Genomic DNA, 26,303 nt, shown 5'->3' with positions numbered 1-26,303 from the left:
ACTCCAGTGATAAAACGCATGCAATTGGTATTTAACGTATCTGGATTTTGGGTTTAACTACATTAATTGCACGTTAAATAATAAAACCTCCACTCTTCAATTTGGCCAGTTGGAAGTTTTTAGATGAAGTGCACCATAGCGTGGGGGGATGCTGTGGATGGAATTATTGTGGAGAGTACCTAAGGGCCGTGCAGGGTGTAAACTATGCATGGGTTGCACATTGCAGCAATTATAACGATCAACACTACGAGGAAGTCATAATGACATGAGGGGCCACTGTAGACTTCTACATGTGGATACCCCAATTTGCAGTCTCAAGCCCACAACCACTTGCAGAGAAGGGCTCCTACCCTCGCAGCCTTCAGCTGATGTTGTAAAACATAATGCATTCTACTACGTAGGATAGCTACGCTACACAAGATTTCGTGCCAAAACAGCGCAATAAGACCAGAACGATCACATTGATTTGGAGCTGCGTCGGCCTGTGGCGTACGATTAATTTCGGCCTACGCCACAAGCCGCAAAGTTTCGTCGAGGGCGACTGGTGGCTTGAAGCACACTGTGCACGATTGAATCGTGGCCACCAGGCTTCAATTGCAACACCTTATGGCTGAGTCGTTGTAAGCTTACTCATTCACTGGGTGCTGTTGAATGCAGCAGGACTATGCCGCTACCCTATATTTAGACCAGCTATTACCATCGTCAACAAAGCCACCGACAATAGATTGACATTTGACACCCTCAACTTCCCAGGACATGACTGAAATTGGGATACAGTACCTCCGCAAGCATTATAACTTGAAAACAGTTTACCACATGATCGGTTATATTCCACGCCGACTTTCTCGAGATATATGTAACTTTGACCGTGACGGGATCGTGAATATTGATGGGTTTCTGCAATTATGCGATCAATAATGTTCATGATGTGTTTTCGGCCGGCTCAGCCCTGGTACGATTATACTAAGAGTTAGTATGACTAAACCCCGTAGTAATAACAGGAACTATTAACGTACTGTAGTACTATCAATTAAAGGTACTGCAGGCAACCTGACGTCGACGTACTCGGAGTAGTAGTTATACGTACAGTTTCCACGTCACTTTTTATGGTGTAGGGCCGTAAGCAGCAAATATGTGTTGCTTCGATCGTCGGATCCTTTTTCCTTGCACTTCTTTATAGTGATTTCGCTCCATGTATCACTTCTTTATCTACTCAATAAGCTGCAGCAACGACTGCACGAGGGCAACTCCAAAGCCCGTGCCTCGCTCTTGGTCTACGACTGGGAATGCCATGTCCACATGTCCCCACAGCCCCGTCTGTTCAAACTCGAGGCCCAAATGGTTAGCAATAAACTGACCGGCGCAGCTCACTTGGGCGTTCATTCGCGTGGCGGGGATGTTCTTCATGTCTGCGACATTGCTCTTGAACTCTTGGCGAAAAAACTCGGGGACGTACGGCATCGCATGGACAAAATCGCCCGAGGCCCGTCCCGATGCAACCACCCACGCCTCCAGTTTGGCGCTATTGGACACCACAGCTGCATGCTTAGCGCCAGTGGCGATCCCCTGCGCACCCGTGAGTGTGGCCATGTCGAGAATCACATGCGGATTCAAATGCTTGGCGGCATATGCGACACCGTCACCGAGCACCAGCCGGCCCTCGGCGTCCGTGTTGTTGATCTCGACTGTCTTGCCAGAGTACAACGTGTGGATGTCATCGGGGCGGGTGGCGAGGGGACCCACAGCGTTCTCGGCGAGGCAGAGCACCACATGCAGCGGCCGAGACGACGTGCCGGCGAGCACGGCGGCTTCAAACGCGCCGAGGAGCCCCGCCGCGCCACCCATGTCGAACTTCATGCCCACCATAAACGCAGACGTTTTCAAACTCAGCCCCCCCGTGTCGTACACGATGCCCTTGCCGACCAACGCGACGCTCTTGTCCGATTTCGAAGACGACGACGGGTAGTGGCTAAGCACGACGAGCGCCGGCGGGTTTGCCGCCGCTTTGCCGACGCCGTAAATGCCGCCAAACCCTTGCGTGTTGAGGTCCTCGCCCTGGATCACGGTGATCTCGGCATGGACGCGCGCCGCGACCGCCTTGGCTTCCGCGACAAACGTGTCCGTGTTGAGCTGGTTGGGCGGCGAGTCCACGAGGCGCTGGGTCAAGTGGATGCCCGTCGCGGTCGCGTTGAGGAGCGACAACGTGGATGTGTCCACGGCGTGATCGAACACGACGACAACTTGGTCCTCAGTGACGGCCGTGGCCGCGCCGTCGGTGATGACGCCGCTCGGACCGGATTTGGTGGTGCTCTTGCTGTTGTAGTAGGTAGATATCCCCTTGGCGACGGCAACGCCGCCCGTCCATGAGGTGGTGGCGGGGTCAGGGAGGGATAGACCGACCACAAACGACGTCGACGAGTCATTCGCGTGCGAGCGGACGAGGGAGCTGATCGCATGGGGACGCGCAAGCACGTTGTGACGAGACACGGCAGTCGGGAGCTGTGCGACGACGACACTTACGAGGACAGAGTCGCTCAGAGGGAGGTACACGTGCGTCGACGCGGCGTTGTCGGTTCCAGCGATCAGCGACGCAATGGCGTGCGTTAGGAGCGAGATCGTAGATGACGGCGGGGTCGTGCCATGGTTTAAGTGGGTGAGGATTCTTTGCGCGAGGGTCAAGCCGTTGGTTTCCTTGGTGCCAATGACAAGCACCTTGGCGGCGGTGGTCACAGGTACGTCGGCCACACTTCCAACGTATCGGACCATGCTTTTTGCTATTATAGCAGTTGTGTGGGGTCGACAGTCCACCAATCACGAGGACTAAATGGTTTAATTATAGCCAATGGCATTTGTCCATCAACTCTGGAAACACGTGCGTGTATCGTTCTATTGTTACATACAAGTCTAAAGTAGGAAACGATAGGAATATAAATATGATGCGGATAAGTCGATCAAGGTGCGTGTTCGTAGAAAGGTTGTACGTACAGTCGCACAGAATGGAGCTGGAAGGGTTGGTAACTGCGCTAGTCCAGACGTTCTGCTCGCGCTTTGTCAAGGACTTCGAAACGGAGTTCATTCCACCTGTCAGGCTGGTGGTAATCACTCGGGTATATAACGAGTACTAGTACTAGTAGGTGGTTAGTAGATGATGGTGTTCTTGGAACTATGTACTGTATCGTGGAGGTTGATTCAATTCAATATGACTGTTGTGCTGAATGAAAACGTTGGGCCTTACGACGACTATCACCAATGCATCCCGTTGTACTGTGGCGACATTGCCATAGGAGTTATGGCAGTGCTTTCTTCGGCATTTAAACTGGGAGTGGACTACATAGATATAGATAGAGCTACCGTTAGCCGAGATCACCCACTTAGTTGCAGGGCGAGTGTCGGTGGCACTGCTGCGCATCGAAACGGTCAAACGAGTAGGGTTATACTTGACACTAGTCCATCCCCAACGCACCCTCAGCATCGAGTTCAGCGATATGAGCATTCGACAGCTCGTGCAAAGAGCCCTCGCAGATCTTTTAATGGCTTGTGCCTTGACAGGGCTCGGAGCTAACGTTACCACGATAACAAATAACACATGTGAGATACGATGTCTAGTTTGTTGGCAAGTTGTACCAGCAATATGCCTTGCGAAAGCGATATGTGAAGTGTATAACATGTTTGGGCGACGAGGTTTGGACTCTAAACATGGCAGGTATCAGTATTTTCTCGGACGAAGTAAGGTTGCCAGTCATCGCTTCTATTATATAAAAACATGAAGCTGTTGAAAGTGCCTTCGACCCCAACGTCTCCCATGGTCATTCGGTACTTTGGTTTCGAGATCATCTTAAGAATACAACGGCTGGGTCGACGTTTTTGCAGAAGATGCTTGAGAAACATCCGTGCAACTTGTTGGGTTTTGAATTGGTCACGATGGTCCTGAAATACCGATATGTATGGCCATGCTTCGAACAACACGACTCCTCATGGACAAGTGAAGGATTTGATTTGCATTTGGACAATAACTAGCACAGATGAGGGAAATAAAATTCTGGGCAAAAGTGCTGGCAACCACTACAGACGACCAACTAACTAGGTTACGTTGATGGGGCCACTCCAACAAAAATCCAAATCCCAGTCAAGGGAAGTACCCGCACTGCACCTAAAGTCGTGTTGGGTTGTACTACAGTAGTTAGTAGCCACGTACACTGACTGTGAACTTCTGTACCTGTACGTACATGCGGGCGGATGCATGCAATATGACGCAATATGACTGCGATCTAAAGTTGGTTTTGTTTTGATCGTCGCCGCTAAAGGACACGGTTCACAGTCAAACACACACACAATACAGTGTACTGGCACGAAACTATAATTCGGACGACATTTTGCAAGCAAATTGATTCGATTACTAGTACCATTACGTATACGATAAGAATGACAAGGTCTCATTTGGTATCAAGCAGGCTAGCGTTAGGATATAAATCCACTTCATCACATCCTGTATAAAACGACGTTCGTGCCGTGAATGCTTCAGTCGAACACTGGATTTTTATCGTGGATTGTCTTTCAGGTTGGACTATTATTGTCCACTCGACCTGCCTGACATGCCAACAGAACTTGGCCAGTACAGCCAATAATACATCAGTCACGTTAGGATTTCCACAAGGTCCCTACGTGTATGATCAAGTTGGAGCGAACAACAACCCCTTGGCCATCCATTCATAAAACATGAAGTCCAATCTTAGCGTTGCTTACATGTCGCTCTTCTGCGTAATCTCCCTACTTTGATTCAGCGGAACTGTGCGACAATAATATGTTGATTTGACCGTGCGTTAGCTCACTTTTGGATTTGCCATGGCCCAACGCAACCTAGCTCTGCAAGAACGCGTGTCGTACGTCGTGTCTGTAACCAAGCATGCCGACGACGACCCCAACGACCTGGACGGGTACAAGGGTGAGAGAGCTACCCCTCTTGACCTGGAAGACGGCGCCCTTCGTGAAGGGGGTGCGTTAAACTACACATCCCCTGCCGTTCTCGTGTTGCTGTTTCAATACGCGGTCGTGGGGATCTGTCTCGGGGGCATCTCTGGCATCAAGTTGCCGGTGCTCACCAACTACTTTGGGATGGAATCTGCTGCCATCAACTCGGCCACGGGACTCATGAGTTTGGGGTGGTCGTTCAAGGTGGTCTATGGCATGCTCTCGGATTGTTTCCCCATTACGGGGTACAGCCGCAAGCCGTACATTCTGCTCGGGTATACTCTCACTTCTCTTTGCTTTATCGTCATTGCGTTGAAACCTGCGGGGGACGCCGTGGGTGCTAACAGTTCCCCCGACGACGTCAAGACCACCCAGTCGCACGGGTCGCTCCTCGCCCTTCTTTGCGCCGTTGCATGCTTTTGCTACATCATGGCCGACGTTGCCTGCGATGCCATGGTGGTAGAATACGCCCAGCGCGAACCCGACAATGTCCGCGGTCGCTTGCAATCGTCAGCCTACGCCACTCGCTACATCTTCAACGCGCTTATAACCGCCGTGAGCGGGTTCCTCTTGAACTCGAAGCGGTATGGTGGCACGTTTTCGTTTGAGATCAGCGTGAACGCGTTTTTTTGGGTCCTTGCCGTGCCTTGTGTCCTCAACGTGCTCTTAGTGTTTCGCTTCATGAAAGACCGCAAGCGCCGCGCCATTCGCTTTGCCACGTACTTTGCCGAAGTGTTCCAACTCATCCAACAACGCGCCGTGCTGCAAGTGATGGGGTTCAACTTTATGTTCAACCTGTTCTCGTCCGGCATTACGTCACTCGCCGGCAGCTACATTCAAGTGTACTGGGCGCACGTGGAACCGGTCAATAGCTCCATCGCCACCGTACTCACGTACTTGTTGTTCTCGGCCACACTGTTTGCTGTGGGCAAGTGGGGGACCAACTGGAACTGGCGCTTCATCTTGATCATCACGACGTTGTCTGCCAGTGCCATCGATGCCATCGCGCAGTTCCTCACGATCTACAACATTGTACGCAGCCAGTGGTTCTACCTTGGCATCCCCCTCACAGAATACATCCCCATCGGCATCCAATTCGTCGTCGGCACCTTCGTCATTGTCGAGCTTGCCGGTGACGGAAACGAAGGGCTGACCTACGGCCTGCTCACGACCGTGTCCAACCTACCGTTGGTGTTTGGAACAATGGTCACCAACGTGTACTCAACCCAGCTCAAAGTGGCCAAGGCAGACATCAAGACGGACACACCAGACGTTCGCAACGACGCCGCCTACTCGTACTTGATTGTGTACGCCACAACTGTCATTGCGTGCTGCTGGACGTTGATCCTGCCGCCGCAAAAGGCCGCCGTGAAAGAATTACTCCGAAACGGGGGCAGATACCCAATGGCCGGCGCGTTCATGGTTACCGCGATCTTTGTCGTCCTTTGCATTTCCGTTACGTCGATCTTGTTGTCCATGTTTGAATCCACGTCGTGTTACCTCTTGGCCGGCGGCTCGGGGTGCTAAATACCGCCGAAGAACGTGCCAACTGTCCGAGTTCGAGTCATAAGAAATATACTACCCCCAGTACAACTTTTGCTGTCGAGTTATATACTAGTAACGTTATTCACGCTTGCTTTGCTCGTGATGCGTTGAAGATTGGTCGATCTGAATCACTAACGGATCGAAAGGTAGTCCCGGGTACTACCGGTACGTTTTAGTAAGCCATGTTGTTGAACTGATTGACTATACAATAGCTTCCTTCGGCCACATATTTGTTCGCAAATACGCCTGTCGCGGTTGAGAGACGAGTGAAACCAGTGATACGTAGCTATTGAATGGTCTAATTTCCCTTGAGAGTGATATTCCACCGCGTGTGCGAGCTGTAGGTGCTCAGCTGCTGTCATTGTAAACGTGAAGTCAATAGCAACATGAATGTACGGTTTTAACGATGTTAAGTGGATTTTGTGAGGCTCGCGGGTCTTTGATTCCTAAAATCTGTATACAAAACCAGAGCAACTGTATACTGTATACTGTTATTAATAATACTTCGAAGTACAGTATTGCGGAAAAACGCAGCCAGTGACACTGTTATTGTCACTTAAAAATTGTATGTACTACAAATCTAGTCCGGATGGCTCGATAGCAGATTTATCCGGACGAACCTTGAAGGTCGTTTCATACCCAGGTTTCCACTTTTGAAAGATTGTCACTCGTGGCACCGCCCACAAAGCGATACCAATCCGAATGCCAGGGTCGCGCGTGAGGTCAATGCAGCTCCTTGTGGTGACTTTGCTCGTCATTACGTGTGCCCAGCAAGTACCCACCGCCGATGTGATTGTCTCAAGTGATGGAGGCACCGTCCATACACAGCCGCCGGCGACGACCGCTGCGGCATCGACCAGTTGGGATGTGGGAGGACCGATAGTGTACGTGACCGCTGGTACTGCCTTGGGGTGCACGCTGTTGTTTCTTATTTGGCGGCGCTTGAAACGAAATGCTCAAGTGAGTGCCGAACAAGACGGCATGTACAAAGAAATTGGACATTTGCACACGTAATACAGAGAGCGCACCGTACACCAGCATGCGTGGCAAACAACATTCGATTCAGAGCGTATATAGATAGAACGTTGCGACGTCTTTGATGCGGTTGTGAATGTCAACCCAATGATAACAACATGAGGCAGCTCCGTTTTCAAGCTCACTTTGCAATGCTGTTTCAGAGTGGTTTCATGCTTGTAACCGCTATCACTGCACATATCACCAACGGAACGACGACGTCGCGTATGAACGTGACAAATCTGTTGCATGTCGAGTCCAACTCATTGGAGACGCTGCTTCAGAACCTCGTCACGAGGTTGAACGACGTCGAAGGATCCATCCCTAGTCACCCTGCCTTCACCAGTGGGTTTAGCAACTATTCAACGTTTGCATTCTATTTGCATTAAAACGCGACAATGCGCAGGTCTAGCCGACCGATTGGCCCTCGTCGAATCCAGTGTGTTTGCATCGTCAACCACAGACGTGGTGGCATCAACTCCATTGTCCGGAACAACTTCGTCCACAACGCCGGTGGCTTGCACCACCACCACAGCGGCCTCGTCCTTCTTGCACCATTTGGACGACCTACGCGCCCATCAGATGAAGCTCCGACTCGACCACGACGTGCATATTGCCACGTACTGCACCAATCATTTGACTGCATGGACGCTACATTTCAGCAATATATATATGTCTTTCCGTGATCAACCCCATCCAGAAAATATATTTATATACATAATTCTTGTTGCAGGCTGCAGTTGGAGCTCGAAAAGCAAAAACGAGCTGTCGCGGCACTCCCGTCGTCGGCCGATTCCGACTTGCTGCGCCAAAGCATATTAGCCGAGGTACAATACATTACTTGCCAATATCTCCATATATATTTAGCGTTATATGTCACTATATTTCAAGTGAATGCCAAGTTTGAAGTATTGCGGTTGTAGGCAGCGCAACTCGTTCACGCCGTCGACACGAAAGTAACTCAAGTTGAGCGAGTGGTGGACGAGAAAATCGCCGCGCAGGCCACCACAGAAGCCCAAGTAAGCCACCATTTAGCAGTAGTATATATATTTTGTGGAAATAGACGGCGACTTTGCACGAACTCGCTATTTTTAATAGTATCATACATCTGGTTAATACATGACTGCCCTTGTCCGCAGTGGAAAGCCACTTTCGAAGCGACGACAATGGCGCGAATTGACGGCATCTTCAACGCCATCCACGACAACTCGACCACAATCACCAACGTCGTGACCGTGTACGTCCTCCTCTCGGACAAGAAACATAAAAATAAATTAAAACATATATTGTGCTTTCGAGTGAAATTTCGTGTTGTGGCGTGGATTCTCGTTGGAATTTGAATCGATTTGATTGGCTACCTCAGATGAGTTCAAAATTATTAGCCAATCAAAACCCTCTCAATGAAACCAACCAATCAGATCGATTGTGGATCGGTTTGGTCGGCGCAATTCGATTGCACCCCCTCCCCAAATTTGTATCAAATCGACAATATATATATATATATATATTCTTCATGTCCAAACCTACACCCTGATCCAACACTCGTGATTCCCATAGAACCGAGAACCGCATCAAGATGCAGCAAAATTCAATCGACGTGATGGAAGACACTGTCGCGTTTCTTCGAGATAAAGTCACCGCGATAGATAATGCCGGCGCCGACCTCGCCAAGCGCGTGCACTCGCTGGACGACGCCGCGGCCAGCACCCACGCCAAGCTGCTCCAGTTGCGCGCAACCGTGGATTCGCGAGATTCAGACTACCACAGCACGTTTCAGGGGTTGGCACTGGGGCAGCAGCAGCTCAAGGGGGCGCTAGCGGACCACCAACAGGCCTTGGCAAAGCATCAAGATGTTACTGCGAATTCAGGTGTGTGTGACTATATTTATATCGTATTTTGCAGTGTTTGGAGACGTATCTACTTGAAGTGTGTTTGTTGCCTACAAATGCATGTGCAAATGGTGTGATGTCGACGACATATTCCAAGTGGTTGAGCGTTATATATTCTACAGTAGTATGCACGAGAATACGATACGTCCATGATAACGGCATTGTATTTTGGCTATAGAATGGACGTATATAATATATATATATGTATTCTGTATGGGCGGCAAAGATATGACGAATTGTCCATCACGACATGCATTGTGTTTGTGTTTGGCTGTGTAAAAAGTCATAGTATATTTAAAATGCCAAGCAAACATAATGGAACGAGGCCTAATTAATTTGAATCTGGGGCAGTGGCGGAGCTGCAGTGGAAGACGGGGGATGTCACTTCCCGAGTGGACACACACGATCGGCGACTGGATGTCGTGGACGCCGACGTCGCGGGCGTATCGACGCGGCAGCAGGACGCGGCGCACGTCGTCGCGTCACTCGACACGCGCCTGGACATGCTCGCCAACCAGCACGTGAAGGCGCAGAATTTGCATCTCAAGCTGGACGCGGCTGTCAGTGGCATGGACAAGGAGTTGCGGCGGCGACTGGACGACGCCGAAAAGGCATTTGACGGACTCAACCTCGACTGTACTATCATAAAACAAACGATTAAGCCATCCAACGAATTTATATGGAACGAACCAACGATATGATCGAACTGAGTGCATGAATGACTAGGCGCGACGTTTCGACGGCAAGTGGGCGAAGTGCAGTGGGCGCAGGGGGAGACCAACAAGATGGTGGAGGTGGAATGCAAGGAACTGGCGCGGTCTGTGCACGCCGTGCACGGGGAAATGCGCGACGTGGCGTCGAATTTGCCAAAGTTTCATGTACGAGAGATGTTAAATAGTTCTCTATAGAACGTTGTTATATATATATACCACGCTCCATGGTCGAAAATATGGATGGGAAATGATATATATATAGATATAAATCCACTTTTCACGTATATAATATATATATATATATATGTATTTGGGTGTTGGTTATTAGGTCGAACTGAGCCATACCAATGCCAACGTGGCCAACGTGCGCCTAGAAATGCGCGATATTCGAAGCGACCACGCCTCGACCCACGAGGTTCGTACAGTCCATTCAAACACCTGTATTCGTAATAAAAAAGAAATATATTCATATTATACTACATGTATGTAGACGATTGCCGCGATTTCGAATCGCTTGAGTGATCTCCGGTCCACCAGCACAGCCCAATTCGAACGGTACGAGGGGTGTGTTGAATGTATACAAATTTGAAGATATATATATATTTAAAAAAATATTTTTTCGCCGTGAAGATCACTAGAGACGACTGTCAATATATATATATATTGCGACAGTCGTCGAAATTCCATGTTGACATGTTTTGTGACGTGGCAGCGCTAAAACCCAGCACGACGAGCTAGACCAAGGGTTCAAAGAAACGTCGATCGTCCTCGAGCGCGTGGTAGCAAGACTCGAAACAGAGCACAAGTACATACCATGCTGCATACCTGGATTACATATGTCGTCGGTTTTATTATTTCCGTGTGTCGAATACATACCTGTCACGTGTTGCGAATAGATATACGCAAATCAACTTGCAGGAGCTGAAAAAGATGCTCGACGGGCTGCAACACGTCGAGTTGAATGACTCGGAGGCCGTGGATAAGCAGCTAAATGCGCTGGCGCTGTCGATCGCCCAAATCGATTTGAAGCAAGAGCATTTTCGGTACTCACAGCTCCATCTTCTCGACATATTCGCAGAACCAAATATCTACCACATATATATATATTGTGCTTTCAGCCACAAGGTGAAGATTCTTGTGCTGATTCACGAAATCCATCTATTAGACTAATTTTTGAACTGACATATTGTCTGGAAAAAGCGTCATACTAATATAAGTCACACACTAAATTCAATGTTGAATGGTTGATGAGACCACTTGACTAGTGTGGTGGATTTTGATTCGTCGATCGATCGATTGTCTGCCGATTTGGTTATTGACGTGAGCACTCCAATATCGAGTCGAATCGACAAAATACTATGTACATGAATGATATAACATAAAAATACTGGATATTGGGGCGGTAGGTCCCATAGCACGTCGTTCCCGGAAGACCTTAAGAACGACCTCTCAGGTCTGCTGCTCCGCGCCGGCCGCCTCATTTCCGGCTCCATCCGATGTCAATTGCACTTCAAACTGCTCACAGACGACGGGGCAAATGTGGACGAAGCCGCCATTTTGCATGGCTTGCGCATGGCAGCGGCGGCGTCGTTTGCGAAAAAGGTGGCTGTTTTCTGTTTGAATTAAATATGGATCTCTCCATAGTAGCTATAATATGCATCAACACTAGTTCACTGTCATATATATATAAATATTTATTCGTTTAGCCCATAAGTACATATATAATATATATATATATATCGATAGCCAACGTGATGATGGCACATTCGTGTCTTGGTGATGATTACTGTACCGTTTCATGTATTTGCATGAAACGGTAGATTTATTACACTTCAACTTTTCTACGTGAGCAATGTTGTTGCTTTTAGTTTTTATTTATATTTTATTAATATTCGAAGTGAATGATACCAACTTACTTTTATTGACCAAAGCATGACGCTGATATGGTTAAGATATGGCTTTTGACAGTTTTGATGATCTCGTGTGGCTATTGAAAGCACCGATTGTGACGTTTTTTCAATAACGTTAAGGTTTGTTTTGTATCGTAGGTCCATCAGTTAGTCGACAAGTTGTCACCACCGACCGATGCCAAGTACTCGGTGCAAGCCCGCGACATCTTTGAACGGCGGCTGCGCGTGTGCCTCGAGTGTCGGTTTAAAGGTACTGTACGTTATGGTGATAAAACACAAAGTTTATAAAGCGATAGACCACCATAGTACACCACATACGAATGGGATCAACTAACCAACTATTATTGTCTAGACGGAATGGCAGCGAGCAGTATATTGGACGGGAAACCGCTTGGAAAACATCGACCCAGTACTGCCACGTGTATCTCTTGTGACCGGCCCATTTACGACGCACCCCCCCCCTTTACCCACCATCCAACCTCTTCCCCACGGTATAGGCCACACAAGTGAAATGACTCATTCACTTGTGACACTGTTAGAGACGGCACCCCCAACCAGCACGACAACCACGACTTGGGCCCCAAGAAAGGCCTGAAAACCAACCCTATTGATACAAGAACAGTCATCCCGAGGCGGTCGGGGCACACAAACGTCCCCCAAAAAGCCAATGCCGAGCCCATCCATGTACACCCCCACACAAAAGAAAAGTTCGTGTATCGAGGGGGGTTTCGCCTGCCGAAAAATGGCAGCAAACCCTCTACCGATGGGATAGAAGCACCTGTGGACCTGAACGACCACCCGTGCTTGGAAAAGGTGGCACTGGTGGGGACATTTCAAGTACGTGACGAATATGGGGTGTGATGTGGCACCACGACAGACTAAAGCGATTGCTGTGTAGGGCGACGTGATTGGACCGTCACCACTCAAGCGCCCGCAGACCGCCCCGCACTCAAAATCCCTCCCCCGACTTCCCCCCGCATCCCTACTAACTAGCCACCACACGATCCCTGGATCGTCTTAAAGTATCGTCAAAGCTCAGACTTCGAAGAATCTTTCCAATACTGCCGTCTTGTATTGGGTGTTCGACTCATACTTTCCTCCGCCCAACAATCGCCAGACCTGCGAAATATAATATATATATCCAATTGTACGTCTGTGTGAATATTGGTTCGCTTTAGCCAATCACGCTACAACCTTGATTCTTTTTTAGCCAATAATACTGTTTTCTTCGATTCTGCGTGAATTGAATGCTGTTAAAAACAATTCCGTTGAAATGTGTGGATTACTTATACACGCAAAGGTACGTAAATGGAGGAAAATGCTATCAACTTGGGTGGGAATTAATATATGCAGCACTTTGCACGGGAATATCCATCCGCAGAATACACACTGCCGGTTGAACGACACGGTATACCAGTTTACTAGTAATCATTAAAATATATCGTCAAATAATACCTCTATATTCCATGCATTGAAAGCGATTACGGGCGCCTTCATGTCTTTTAAGACCGAACAAAGTATATAGTACTGTAGTAGGTTGCATTGGACAAACGAACAAGTAGGTCGCGGGTTGCCATTTTGTGTTAGGTTGTTAAGTGGACCTATCAAGGCGGGACAGTGTCGTCAACACCGCAAGTTTGCTCTAAATACGTGGCAATCTCCCATTGGCTCCTCTCTTTTGCCACATCCAGCGCCGTTTTAGCGGCTTTGTTCGGTCGTAATATGTACTTGGACGACGCTTCTACGATAGCTTGGACACAGGGCAGGTACCCCCCAACCACTGCAAAGTGCAGCGGCGTCTCGCCTATCGAAATACTTTTATATCTACAATATATATATATATATATATATATGGAACCTTCAGGGTCGGGATAGTCGATAAACTCGGCACATTCGCCCGCCAAGTACCGGACGCTGGCGTCGTCGCCAGCCATACAAGCATATGACAGCGCCATGCGACCGCAACCGTCCAGCGCTAGCAAATCGGCCTGGCCAGAAGCGAGGGCTTGCAATGTGTCGGCGGACGGCGCTATATGCACTGGTCGCATCCTACATTGAAATGGTCTTGATTACGAAAAAGGTCTAATTTTTATACTTACTTTGATTTGAATATATAGATATCGTACTACACTTATCAAGATTGCCATTGAATCTTTAAAACTAGAAATTATATATATATATGATATGTATATAGAAAATATGGATATCGAATTCTGAAGTGTACAAACTCTAGTATGATGGATCGAAACACGATGGGAATAGTTACGAGAATATACATACGATTCAGATCCATGAAACCACACATGCGGCCGGCGGAGCATGCATACTAATATATGAACACGTTAATAAAAACATATTGATATGCACACGATAACCCAGACCAGTCCATCCAATGTACGGATAGGACAGTTGTGTCCAATAAAGGTGGACAGCAAAACAACAACCTGCAGAAATGTGAACAAACATGAAGAATGAGAACCACGGGGTATCAAAACATCACTTAGTAGGTGGGTACCCCGAGTAGTTAATGGGTTCGGGGTTACATCCAGCTTGGAGGAGGAGAGCGATGGCAGCAAGGGCGCCGCCGCTCGTGGCCGCATGCAAGGGGGTGTCTCCGTTCGAGTCGATCGATTCCTTCAAGTTCGAGTAGTCCAGTGCCAGGAGCAGTTGGATGCACTCCACTTGGTTGGCATAGCACGCAAAAAACAACGGTGTGCGTCTATTATCACAGACAAGTGCATATTTCACAAACTTGAAATGTTATCCGTTAGTTCACTGGTACATACCCGAGCGTGTCGGCCACAAACACATCAAAGTACTCGCCCAAGTAGCGCAGACACGGATCGTGGCCGGCATACGCGGCGGCATGTGCGACGGTACTAAAGGCGGTGGCCCAGCACTCTTTGCACGGCAGCTCCGCTGGGTGGGTTTCTTCATATCTAGTGCAATAGAATCCTACTATGAAAGAACGAAAAAGGGGAACGAAAAAGGGGATATATACAGTATGTACATATAGATCGATATAGCGCCCTGCCATCGACAGGTATAACTATACTCGTACAATACATACACCAATATACTCTCATCCACTCATACTTCTGCAGTACTAGTACTATTTTACATATCCAGCCATAAAGAGAAAACGTGATAACTATCCCTTCATGTCGAATCAAAACTCGCTTTTCATATTGCCAAATCGATTCCAACCTGGCGCCCAAACGACAGACCATCCCAAAAGAATGGATTAATGAACCGCCTAAGCCAATCAAATCACGTTCTAGTGAATTTCAGCCAATCCAAACGTTTGACTCGACTCTGTCCCTCCACATTGGGCAAAACCATATATATACTAATCTTTGTATCGTATAGTTTGTACAAGCTTATATTGGATCAAATGTATTCGAATGCTGCATTTGGCGAAATGACTGACAAGTCCAAATTTGGGTGTATATATTGTATTTATTCTAAACTGGAGCGACATGGAGAATCATGAATCGACACAACCGGCAGAAGGGCTTAGCCAATCAGATTGTCGGAAACCATCATCAACGTCAAATTAGTGTGTGACTTCAATTAGTGTGATACCAATCACCACAGGACAACACTTAATATACAAAATTCAGTACAAAGAATCGATCGATAGGTTTGGCGATTCAGCACAAAAGTCCAAATTTTGGGTCAAAGGACAATATATTCTCATCAAAATGGCCTCATGCATACTAGTACATATTATCCTCGCTTGTAATCCTTAAAATCACGGTCATTTCAAACCGTTTTACATCCTGGCCAATAGTTGGAGAGAGTAGTTTCAACGTACTGCGCCCAATATGCTTCGTAGACCACGCAGTGCCACCCTATAAAGTCTACGCTGTCCAATGTCCACACCGTCACATGATGGGGCGTGGTCGCGACCACGACGGGAAACGTTTTGTACGCCATATCAGTGGGGTCCCATCGTTGCAGCACAAGCAAAAGACCGCCAGTGTCGTGGACGTCGATGGAGTGCGACACATCCTGCATGCTGTGGTCGTGAACGTGGTCGCCCAGGCGGAGAATGAGGTCGCCGTCCTCGAGGGCTGGGTCTGCCAACGACGACGACGGCAACGATTGCACGACGAGGAAAGGAGTCATGTCCTGGGGAGCCCATGGCGTCAGCTGGCACCCGATTAGCCCGTCGCTACAAGAACCAGTCCCCGTCAATATAATAATGGTAGAACTGCGATACAAGATGCACAGGGGGTAGGTACCCTGCCCACGACTGCGGCCGCAGTGTCACGTCAAATGACTGCATCGACCGGGATGTGCTGTCGTAACGACCGACCTGCACTGGCATGGCCTTATCAATGTACAAATGCACTTGGCCTATCAGATCGTCGTCCAATGAGGTCGTCGTCGTCGCAACCGCCGTGAGTTGACCGAGTTTGCCAATCCAGTCGCCTAATTCGGGGAAATAATAAGGGCTCGCCTGGTAATACCATGAAAAATTACAATAGTCTAGCCCAAAACGCCATTTTAAAACCAAATGCAGTAAATCTGTTAATGGCACGTCTGCAAAAATTCCCAAAGTCTCATATCCCATGAAGAAAAGGAGAAACGAAGAAGTATCGATAAAGTTATGGATGCCAGTTGAATTATGGAAAAATTATTCGATTTCCGAATGAGGTACAAGACTTTAACGTGAACACAAACCTCCATAAACCACCCGATTCTAAGGAAATTGGTGGTATAAAATTTTGAAGTTTGGTGACATCCAGACGAACAAAATCTCGAAAATTCGAATATTTCGATTTTGGCAACTTTTCTTCGAAAAACTGCGATTTTATGCCATTTTTTGTGCCATCCAGAACATTGAAAGACGTCTTGCTTGAGAGTTTTAACCCAAATTCAATAATTCCAGGTGGGATTTACTCTTTGAGTAAATCCCACATGGATATGTGTTGGACCACCATATTACATCCATTTGGAAAATGGTATTTTTGGTTTATCCCATTTTGCCATCAAATGAAATATTATTTTTGATATGTCACCAAATGCACTTTAAAAAACATGCCAGAACACGGTAATCTCTACAACACCACCTACAAAACTAAAAGGGCAACCTCAACGGCAATAATGTCAGGTATTGAGTGACGTCTGATTCCGCAGCGTGATGTTCACGTCATCGAATCAGATTGCGTGATCCATCCAAGTGATATATATATATATACCCGCTACGAGCCCGGCGTCGGCCGCGGGGGACCCAGCGATCACATGTTCCACGAGCAGAAATGGCGGGTAAATGACTTGGGGCGCTGCAATGTCAAAGTAAATCAAGTCCACGCCGAGCAACTCGACGTTGCGGCGCACGGCAGACGACAGCTGCAGTTGGGGTGCACACCACCGATCCGGCTGAATTTGCAGCACGAGCTCGTCATACCTACACCAGACCAAAAATATCATCGTTATCATAATATTAGACACGATTCCAAACGATATGAGCAAGTCATCGTTGCTTGAGACATCTTACTGTATGCACGATCATCCTTCAAAGTTGAAATACTATGCGTTTTCGTTATATTATACATATACGACGACGAACAACAAATATTTTTTTTCGTCCACGCCAATATATGAACAATATCGAACCATTGTTCCTTGGCAAGAACAACAATTTGGCTCATGATATGATTGATATAAGGCCGATCTGGTAATCTGAAATATTACAATACCCTGGTCCAAAACGCGATTTCGGGGCCGAATGCAATATATCTGATAAATATTTGAACCCTATGTTATTACAAAAAGGACTTTTAACATGTCCATTTTGAAAAAACTGACATTATCATTTGAAAATTCTCCCATTTTAATAGAAAAAGTACGACATCTTAGTTTGGAAAAATGTTACCAGATATCATCCCCATCACAAATATCCACAACAGATCATTTAATATGGACACTGTAACGACAAAAATAGATTCATACGACATCTGAAAGCAACTCATATTGTTGTACCGCGCTTCATCGGACGAGTACCGATACACGTGCATTTCCACGGCCAACGAAGCCGAGTACATGGTCCCAATCCAATCGGAGACACTGTCGAGGGTGGGAAATGTCGGGAGGTCAGTCACCCAAAACACGAGGTCGCCCGCCATGAGCCCCCCATTGTCGGCCGGGGAGTTGTCGTACACGGCATTCACCTGGGCGAAAGCCCCTCCATGGTCGACGCCGACAGGTGGGGAAGCCGTCGCTTCGTCTCCTTTTGCATGCAAGTTTTATATATGAAAAACTCGACAAGAATTGATTATTAATGGATTAAAAAACCACCTAAGCCAATCAAATCACGACTTGTCGAATTTCTGCCAATCCAAACGTTTGATTCAGTCCAGTTCGCATTGGGTAAAATTACATACTTTCGAAGTATAGGTATCCTAATCTTTGTAACGATACAGTATAGCTTGTACAAGCTTAAATAAGCTCATCGAATTGATTCGAATTCTTGAATATTTGGCGACATGAACCTCGTACGATTATGTGAAATCCACAATATAGCGATGACCACTTCATGGTGTTGATAACAAGAGTAGTACCAGTACCAGTAGTAGTACCAGAGGGGATTAGTCCGATTATGTCGTCGTTGTTGTTGTTGGTCGCTACGTGTTCGATCGGCAAGACGAGACCCACACCGTCCCAGGACTCCAACTTGACCTCGAACGACTCGTACTGCAACACGTCGACGCTCCATCGACTAACGAGTAGTCGCAGTGGAAACACCGTGATGCTACAACGCAACGATGAGCTAACAAATTACGATGATTCAGACGAATTAACTAACTAAAACGAACTTGGAAAACGCGTCCAGGCGGGCGGTGCTGCTAATTGCAGTGGGGGGACTCACGCCACTCGAGTACAGAGCCATCCCGTCGAACCAAACCAAGTAATCGTTGTCTTCCAATCCCGCCAACGCAGCGTCTCCAGAAATTTCCTCGAAAATGCCAAATGCCTCGACTGGAAAGTAGTAGTCCACCACAGCCACTTTGTCTGAAACGACGGCCAAAACGTCGGTGCTGCCCAACGCCGGAGTGTCGTCTGTCGACGTGTCCATAGTTGATACTCGATCAGAGTATTTTTCGGATAAAATACGATCTAAATTGTCCTCGTGTTGGTTGGACGCTGCTGAAGGGCCTGGCAGGGGTGCCACCGTGTCGCCATCGCAGGTAGATTCGTTCATTAATATGAGCTGCTCGCAATTATCATCATGGGTAGATGAATCGACGGCGGCGACGGATGGCGCGCTAGGTGCTTCCCCCTGACATAGTGGGGGGATTAATGTGTCTAGTTGTTCCTCTTGAGTGCTTGCCACTCGAGGTGCCACCACAGGCTCAAACACTTCTACCACCGCTTCTGACGGCTCGGAAGGAGGTGGGGGGTGGTCATCTTGCACTCCATCTTCATTGTGGCATACGTCGTCGCAACGAAGTGTGGCTTCTCCCCGTAGCTCCACAGTTGTGTTTTGGGCTATTGCTTCTTCCTGTAATACAGATCTCTCGGCAGTCTTTCCTTCGGGATTCGTGGGTATATCTTCGCCTGGGAACACATTCGGTTGGGGGTCGGGTATTCGTGCAGCCTCCACCAACGGTTCCAGGACCCCTTCGTTGTCGGCGGTGGGGGGCAGGCTCTCCATCGACTGAGCGATTTCAGATTGCACAGAGGCCGACAGTGCTGTGGTCACCTCAACCGCACATTGGCCAAGGCCATCGCGTTCACATGTTGACATTGCGACGACAGCGATGGAGGATTCATTTGCTAGACTTGGTGATACACTGTCGTCTCGTACCAGCCTTGCATCATCAACCTCCAGACGCTCCATCTTGGATAATATGCCGGGGGAGCTCTCGTGTTGCGCAACGGGAAGCTCTGCGACGACGTTATTGGCTTCCAAAAGGAACTGGCTGATTTCAGCTAAGGGGGCGCTGGGGGGGTCTTCTTCCTTCATCTCGACCGCAGGCTCAGTGTCTTTGGCAGTTGCATCCTCCGTGCTTTGTGGCACTTCCGTGTCTTTCCGCAGTAACAAAGGCTCTGGTTCTAATAGTGTTCTGGCCTCATGGACGGCTGGGGGTTCAGGGGCTGGTTCGTCTGGCTGTTTCTGTGACATGGGTATTGGTTGAGTATCTACGGTCGCCAAGAGCCTGGGTTCAGGGGGGATAGGTTGGGTGGCGGTCGGCGACAGTTTTAACGACGACGCGTGTTTCTATTCAAGTCCATATATATATATTGATATTTCACAACCACATATATATATATATTTACCTTGGCCCGCTCGGGGGCATCAAACGGATGTAAAATGCACCCCAAGAGTCCTTGGCCTTTCCATTTGTGTGGCCGAAGCACCAGTGGCAGCCACGTTCGACTTCCCCGAAGCAGCGAAATCGAAATACCCCGGTTCGTTCGTTCATTCACCAACCCCACCTACACAACAAATATATATAAATATATTAACATTTCCTGCAAATAGTATATATCCAACATATCCACCCCAGACCATGTCTTTAATCAAGGTTGCGTGTGTGGCCCCAGTGTAATACATGACAGAGCCCACTCGCCCAAGTAAATCCCCCGCTAGGAGGCCAGCAAAGGCGGCAGGGGAGTCCACTTCTACGCACTCCACTTTGACAAACGGGATCGCATTCATTGCAATCATGTGGCGCTGCATGTGATCAATCAGTTGACTGATCGTTGCGTCCATGTGACACCGAAGGGTATCCACAGCACCCTCTTTAGGACATACGAACGCTGGAGACGACACTGTATCGATGGCGTCCAACAGCTTGTGGTGCCATACTATCAAGTCCCCCAATGGCAGGGGGATTGGGTCGACTGGAACTGGCACACACAGTGCTTCGAACGCCGCTAGGTCGTTTTGTGGGGCCCCTGACGTCGATGTATGGGCTTGATCGTTTTGTGGGGCCCTTGGTGCTGGTTGAGTTGGTACGGATAGGTTGAGTGGGGGGGGCTCATACGGTTGCAATACACACCCCAACAACCCCTTGCCCTTCCACTTTTGTGGTTTCAGGACCAAGTGCCGCCAAGTGGAGCTCCCGCGTTGGAGGGAAATGGACACGCCCTTTCCTACCCGTGCGTTGACCACCGTCACCTACCACGATGCAATACAGGTGAAACGTTGTTGTATTGGCGAATCGGTTCGAATTTGGACTTTTGGCTAGTGTTTTTCATTGGATTAGCCAATCGAATTGCACAAACGAGAAGTTTCAGCCAGTCAACGATCAGCACAGTTTGACCCAGCAATTGGCCCACCAAACACCACAACGATAAATTGTATACTATACATTGAATAGGCTAAAAATCACTCAAATCGATGGTCGTCGGATCATCTGACCAGTCCAAAATTCCAGCGAAAAGGATAACCACAATGTTGAAATATGCTTGCCATGGTACAGAATCAGATATCATCTGCACATGTACGAACCACTTGGCGAATCAGTGTCGAATGGGTGGCCGTGGGCGCTTTAACGACAGATCCAAATCGACCGACGACGTCTCCGACTTGGAGCCCTGCGTGCGCAGCTGGGGACTCGCTTTCGACGCCGTCGACCTTTAAGAATGCCGAGCATTTCTGACCGTCCATTGCTTCGTGGATGGCGAGAATGCGCTGCGCCAAGTCACGTGGAGGAAGTGGCGTCGGACTGTCCAGCGCGTCATGCACTAAACCCACGAGATCATCAATGCTTAAATTGGCAGCCAATGGGACGGCGGCTACAAGGACGGATTCCGCAGAGCTGTACCTAAGGAACAATGTCAAAACTGGATGCTAAATCGAATGAATCGGCAGACAATCGATCGACCAATCAAAACACAGAACACGTGTCAAGTAGCCAATCAAAATCTGGCATCAACAATTTCAGTGAGAGAATAACATTAGTGTGAAGCTCCCTTCAAATACAAAAAAATCAGTACAAAAGATTCAGCGGATCAACTCCAAACTCCAAATTTTGGCTGACATGGACCATATGTGTCGAGCGAGACCATCAACTACATTGGTGGGTAGATATATATATATATATATACGCATAGATGTACTTGAGCGTTTTGATCTTGGCGTCCAGGGTAGCATACTCCTCATACATTCCTTGCACGTCCTTCTTGTCGGCTACCGTCGGCGGGTGGCCATGCTGTTGTTGAAAGTGCGTGCACCAGTCTTGGATCTCCTGCTTGATATGTTTCTTGCGATGGGACTACGCAACCAACCTCCGCGTTATCACGAGGGGTTGTCCAACTGCCAAGGACACACTATTGTGTACCAGAATATCCAGTTCTGGGGGCGAACTTGGGGTAGCATTCGAAGTGTCCATCATAGCGTTGAGTTGTTGCTGCGATGGTGTGGATTTTAGCAATACCCCTGGTGTATCTGCTTTGTGGATGGTAGTAGCCGATGGACTAGTTGATGCAGCAGCACTCAACTGATGAAACGCGGACGAGTGCTGCGCTTTTTTGGCCTTGTCATCAGCAACTAACCCTTCGAGGCGGTGTTTAACTAGTCGCAAGTGGGCTTCGACGTCGCTGTATCGCTTGTACAGCTGTTGAATCTCTGTCTTTTCTTCTAATGTCGGCGGTCGGTTCAATTTCGCTTGGAAGGCATCGCACCTGTTGGCCATACATGAGTCGTGCTTGTAACGTGGTTAATATATATATATATCATGTCGAGTGGTTGTTCTACTACCAAGACACAATGTCTTGCTTGATCGATTTCTTCAACACGACACACGTGTTGTGTTCGTCCCGTAGTTGCTCCTTGGTCAGCAACGCCACGTCTTTAAACTCCTACAAATAAACATATACACACATCATCTATCTTGCTAAGCAAATAACAATAGTATTTTTCATCGAGATAGTTTAGAATTACCCCCACGGGGGGCTTGTCCACCGACGGGTTCAAGCAAAACGATCCAATCTTCGGCACGCCTACATACATCCCCCCCCGGTGTTAGCTTTGATCCATTCATCTTGTTAAGTAGCGCTCCGTTGTTATAGGATTAACATGTTGTCATCAATATGTATGTACTCTTGGCGGGGGGGTCGTTCCCCTTCGGGGGGGAGGACGGGGGCGGCAGTGACGTCGGGTGGTCCATGGCTTCAATTCGCTTGAGTCGATTTTCCGTTTCCTTTCGAAGTCGATGCAACTCCATGCGGCGTTTCTTGTCCTCTTCGTACTGCGCGGCCATTTGAGCGCGGCGGGCCGCCTGCTCGCTGGCTTCTCGCGCGGCTTCCGCCTCTTCCCACGCCTTCCACTTGGCCTCTTCGGCAGCGACTTTGGCTTGGACCAGCGCGTCTTCGGCGGCTTTTTGCATGCGCCCGCGCTCGGCGTCGTCCTCAATCTCCATATGTAGTCGCTCCATCTAGACATATGGCGTGGCTTAGCAAGTTGCTGACAAAGAACAAACACCTGCTCTTGCTGTGCCTGGCGTTCCTTCTCCAACACAGCCTTTTTCACAGCTTCGTTGGCCAAGTACTCTTCCCGAGCTTTCCGGTCGGACGCTTCCTTCATCTTGCGCATGCGGGCTTCGCGGTCCTAGGCGAACGAAGTGCCATCAGACTATGCACTGGCTTTCTGTGTTGCGTTGATATACGAAAAAGGAGATTTCAACCAAACAAAGGATTTTAACATTGCACAAAAGTCACCGTCATAGTACCTGTTGTTTGCGGTCGTTTTCCGCATCTTGCTTGGCTTTCAGGGCTTCCATTTCAATCTTGTGCTTGTCCAGCAGCACTTGTCTCTCTTCAGCTTCCACTCGCCGCCTTTCCTTTTCTAATGCTTGATACACTCGAGCGGCCTCGTCCTTCATGAGCTTTCGCATGTGCTTGTCTTCTTCTTGCATGGTCAGCCTCGCCTCTTGCCGCTTGAGACGGTCCACCCCTTCCTGTGTAAACGTGTAGTCCTCCTTTTCCATACAGGCCACTTCCGCCCGACGCCGGCTCTCTTGTTGCAAGCGCTCGCGGTGGTTTTGGCCCGCCGACACGGCGTTGTCTGCGGAGGATGCCATAGCACTTTCGACGTTGACTTGGCGCATCATCGCAAACCGATCCATGGGCATTTTCGTTGCTTTTGGTTTGGACGATGAAGTTGGGGGGTACACGGTCGCCGACGCGGATGGCGGGGGCGCCACCATCATGGGAATTACTCGCTTGCTCATCACAGACAGGTCCGGTGTTCCGTCACCATAAGCAAATCGGACTGACGGTTTCATGTAGTCATGTAACTGCCAAATGTCCTGAAAACGAATTTCAAACCGATCAGCAAAGTAGAGGGACAGGAGCGATGATGAACCAGCAGTGAAGCCTTTGAATACTCCAATACTACTGTGGTGTCACTTGCTATTTAGCCATTTTGTTCGGACTCGGGGGAATTGCCCCATTGTTGTGAGTGGGGGAGTCACCAGAGTTGGCTACGTTGGGCAAAGAACTGAATACAATGCGTACTGACAGCGGCTTTATTCGAGTAGTTAGTCTTGGTGGTATCATCTTCAAATCCAATTTCCTGGGTGCGGTGAAAGCCCAATGAAGGACGAGATGCGTCGTAGCCGGACAAGTTTGTTATATCGCACCTACCGGTAGTTCGGTCATAAACAATCAAGTTTGGCCAGTGAGCATACGCCCCGATCTGCAACACATGCACTGCGCTTTCAACATAGTTTTGTATTGGTGTGGTCGTAGATTGCTACAGTACGTAGGTGCTACGTATCCCAAAATTATGGTTCGTCTGTACATTGTGTCGTTAAATGAGGTGGGTATGGTCGATTGTGCGCGACGATATGCGGGCAACTAGGCTGCTATGTAGGGACACAGGTCCTCTTGTGCTGTTGTTGATTCTGCTGACGAAAGAGATTGCTGGCGGTGACATCGCCACTGGTGCATGGCGGCAGCGAGAAGCAAGCAACATGTCACACCCGCCCCAATCATTGCGCCTTGTTCGAACGGCGAGATCTCGACTGGTTCCATCCGGTAGTACACTGGGTGACAGCGGCAGGATGTAGCACGTTCGTTGGATTGACGAAGATTCGTCGACAAGATCGCAATGGGAAGTGGCGAAACCGTGAATTATATCACCTCTGACATCGACAGGCATGAATTTGGATCCAACGACAGCCAATCAGGAGGCGCGATTGGTGATCCGTCACATTGCACCTGTATTCGTTCGTACGTTTAACGCTGTTGTAGTTGTCCCGACTAAAATATGCTATGCCATGCATCGCCTTGATGTACTTGTAACTCAAATGTCTCTTCAATGCCTACTTTTGGAATGCATTACGTGTACAGCGTCCGTAGTAATGAGCATTGAGGAAATGAGAACATAACGTTATACTATTAAATAGTATTAATAGTATTTAAATTAGAATCAATTGCTACAGTACTGATACATTTGTTGTAATAATGAGAATATTTATCGTACTGTATGAAATAATAAAGAAAGTGACATTGTTGTGAAGGATATCCCGAACATACCAACAGGGAAAATGTGATGCAATCAAGTAGTGCTACGCAGTAGTCACCCTACATTCGCCATACACGTTCGTCCTGCAATCCTGCCTCCAATCATCTGTACGTTAGCCCTTAGTATTAATACTACCGGTAGTAATTGAAAGAATGGTAGAAAACACCGTTGAGTGTCGCCACGTCCCATCTGCCCGTTGGCCGGCCAGTCCCCCCATTCTGTTTTCATTGTTGGATTTGCGCCTTGGGTCGAACATGCCGTGCCTTTGCAACCCCTGTACATGCAACCCGTGTTTGTGTGACCGCGATTGTCCATGCAATGACAGCGGCGTGGCGATGTTGAAGGGCCACCTCCGCCTCAACATTCCTAACGAAGCCCAACCTACCCCTGGTGGAGCCAATCCTACATGCATGTAAGAATGCAGTCGTGCCCCTGCCTCTTGACCATGAAGCCCCCCTGAAGCAAGTGTGTGTATGTATCCTGTTGATAACGTTATGACGCCGGGGTCATGATTTCATTGCCTGCGTGACGTGTATATTATCGTTGAGAACAAAAGAAGCAAGTTGCTGCGTGTTGTCCGCTGAACCGACGTTGAGTGTACAGCATCATGGCTAGGGTACAGTACATATGGTACAGTGGTTCCCACACAAACTGTTGGGGTGCCGTAGAGTCAGTGGTCCCTCTTTATCATCTTCTCTTAACGTTATTCACAACATTCCCTGATGACGACTACACGTGTATGTACTATACTATATATGTAGTACTCCGAGTAGTATAC

The 26,303-nt window shown here is 48.4% G+C and overlaps 5 protein-coding genes across 7 annotated transcripts; 3 read left to right on the top strand and 2 right to left on the bottom strand.

The window, feature by feature from the left end:
• Positions 1-1,140: 1,140 nt before the first annotated feature.
• On the bottom strand, positions 1,141-2,775 carry H257_09972 (hypothetical protein). The gene has a single exon (XM_009836369.1). It carries the CDS (start codon positions 2,764-2,766, stop codon positions 1,210-1,212), a length of 1,557 nt encoding a protein of 518 aa, XP_009834671.1. The 5' UTR covers positions 2,767-2,775; the 3' UTR covers positions 1,141-1,209.
• Positions 2,776-4,842: 2,067 nt separating this feature from the next.
• On the top strand, positions 4,843-6,495 carry H257_09971 (hypothetical protein; the record flags this gene model as incomplete). The annotated part of the gene is made up of 1 exon (XM_009836368.1): positions 4,843-6,495. One exon carries the CDS (start codon positions 4,843-4,845, stop codon positions 6,493-6,495), a length of 1,653 nt encoding a protein of 550 aa, XP_009834670.1.
• A 666-nt stretch (positions 6,496-7,161) lies between these two features.
• On the top strand, positions 7,162-7,679 carry H257_09970 (hypothetical protein). Its single transcript, XM_009836367.1, has one exon. It carries the CDS (start codon positions 7,216-7,218, stop codon positions 7,525-7,527), a length of 312 nt encoding a protein of 103 aa, XP_009834669.1. The 5' UTR covers positions 7,162-7,215; the 3' UTR covers positions 7,528-7,679.
• Positions 7,680-7,700: 21 nt separating this feature from the next.
• On the top strand, positions 7,701-13,189 carry H257_09969 (the record flags this gene model as incomplete). Of its 2 annotated transcripts, XM_009836366.1 has the most annotated exons (17): positions 7,701-7,872; positions 7,934-8,147; positions 8,261-8,354; positions 8,451-8,546; positions 8,667-8,764; positions 9,085-9,395; positions 9,768-10,052; positions 10,143-10,294; positions 10,458-10,544; positions 10,620-10,684; positions 10,842-10,934; positions 11,026-11,172; positions 11,536-11,731; positions 12,178-12,289; positions 12,392-12,530; positions 12,579-12,876; positions 12,938-13,189. In XM_009836366.1, the coding sequence occupies 17 exons, from the start codon at positions 7,701-7,703 to the stop codon at positions 13,058-13,060; spliced, it is 2,682 nt and encodes an 893-aa protein (XP_009834668.1). In that variant the 3' UTR covers positions 13,061-13,189. The 2 variants fall into 2 exon arrangements, with proteins under 2 accessions (XP_009834668.1, XP_009834667.1); XM_009836365.1 differs by lacking the exons at positions 11,536-11,731; positions 12,178-12,289; positions 12,392-12,530; positions 12,579-12,876; positions 12,938-13,189 and having other exon boundaries at positions 11,026-11,341.
• Positions 13,190-13,601: 412 nt separating this feature from the next.
• On the bottom strand, positions 13,602-24,109 carry H257_09968 (the record flags this gene model as incomplete). Of its 2 annotated transcripts, XM_009836364.1 has the most annotated exons (20): positions 13,602-13,843; positions 13,898-14,088; positions 14,555-14,758; positions 14,826-14,978; positions 15,857-16,216; positions 16,287-16,476; positions 17,247-17,455; positions 18,031-18,277; positions 18,615-18,799; positions 18,864-20,269; positions 20,329-20,487; positions 20,561-21,172; positions 21,506-21,821; positions 22,117-22,271; positions 22,338-22,680; positions 22,757-22,857; positions 22,940-22,998; positions 23,099-23,432; positions 23,480-23,605; positions 23,727-24,109. In XM_009836364.1, coding segments are annotated over 20 exons (5,933 nt in total), but the record flags the coding sequence as incomplete, so codon positions are not given. The 2 variants fall into 2 exon arrangements, with proteins under 2 accessions (XP_009834666.1, XP_009834665.1); XM_009836363.1 differs by lacking the exons at positions 13,602-13,843; positions 13,898-14,088; positions 14,555-14,758; positions 14,826-14,978 and having other exon boundaries at positions 15,671-16,216.
• Positions 24,110-26,303: the final 2,194 nt, after the last annotated feature.

This window comes from Aphanomyces astaci, assembly GCF_000520075.1.
Source record: "Aphanomyces astaci strain APO3 unplaced genomic scaffold supercont1.25, whole genome shotgun sequence".
Taxonomy (NCBI): Eukaryota; Oomycota; class Saprolegniomycetes; order Saprolegniales; family Verrucalvaceae; genus Aphanomyces; species Aphanomyces astaci.
Note: the sequence above shows the minus strand (reverse complement) of the source record. Positions and strands in the feature narration are given on the sequence as shown.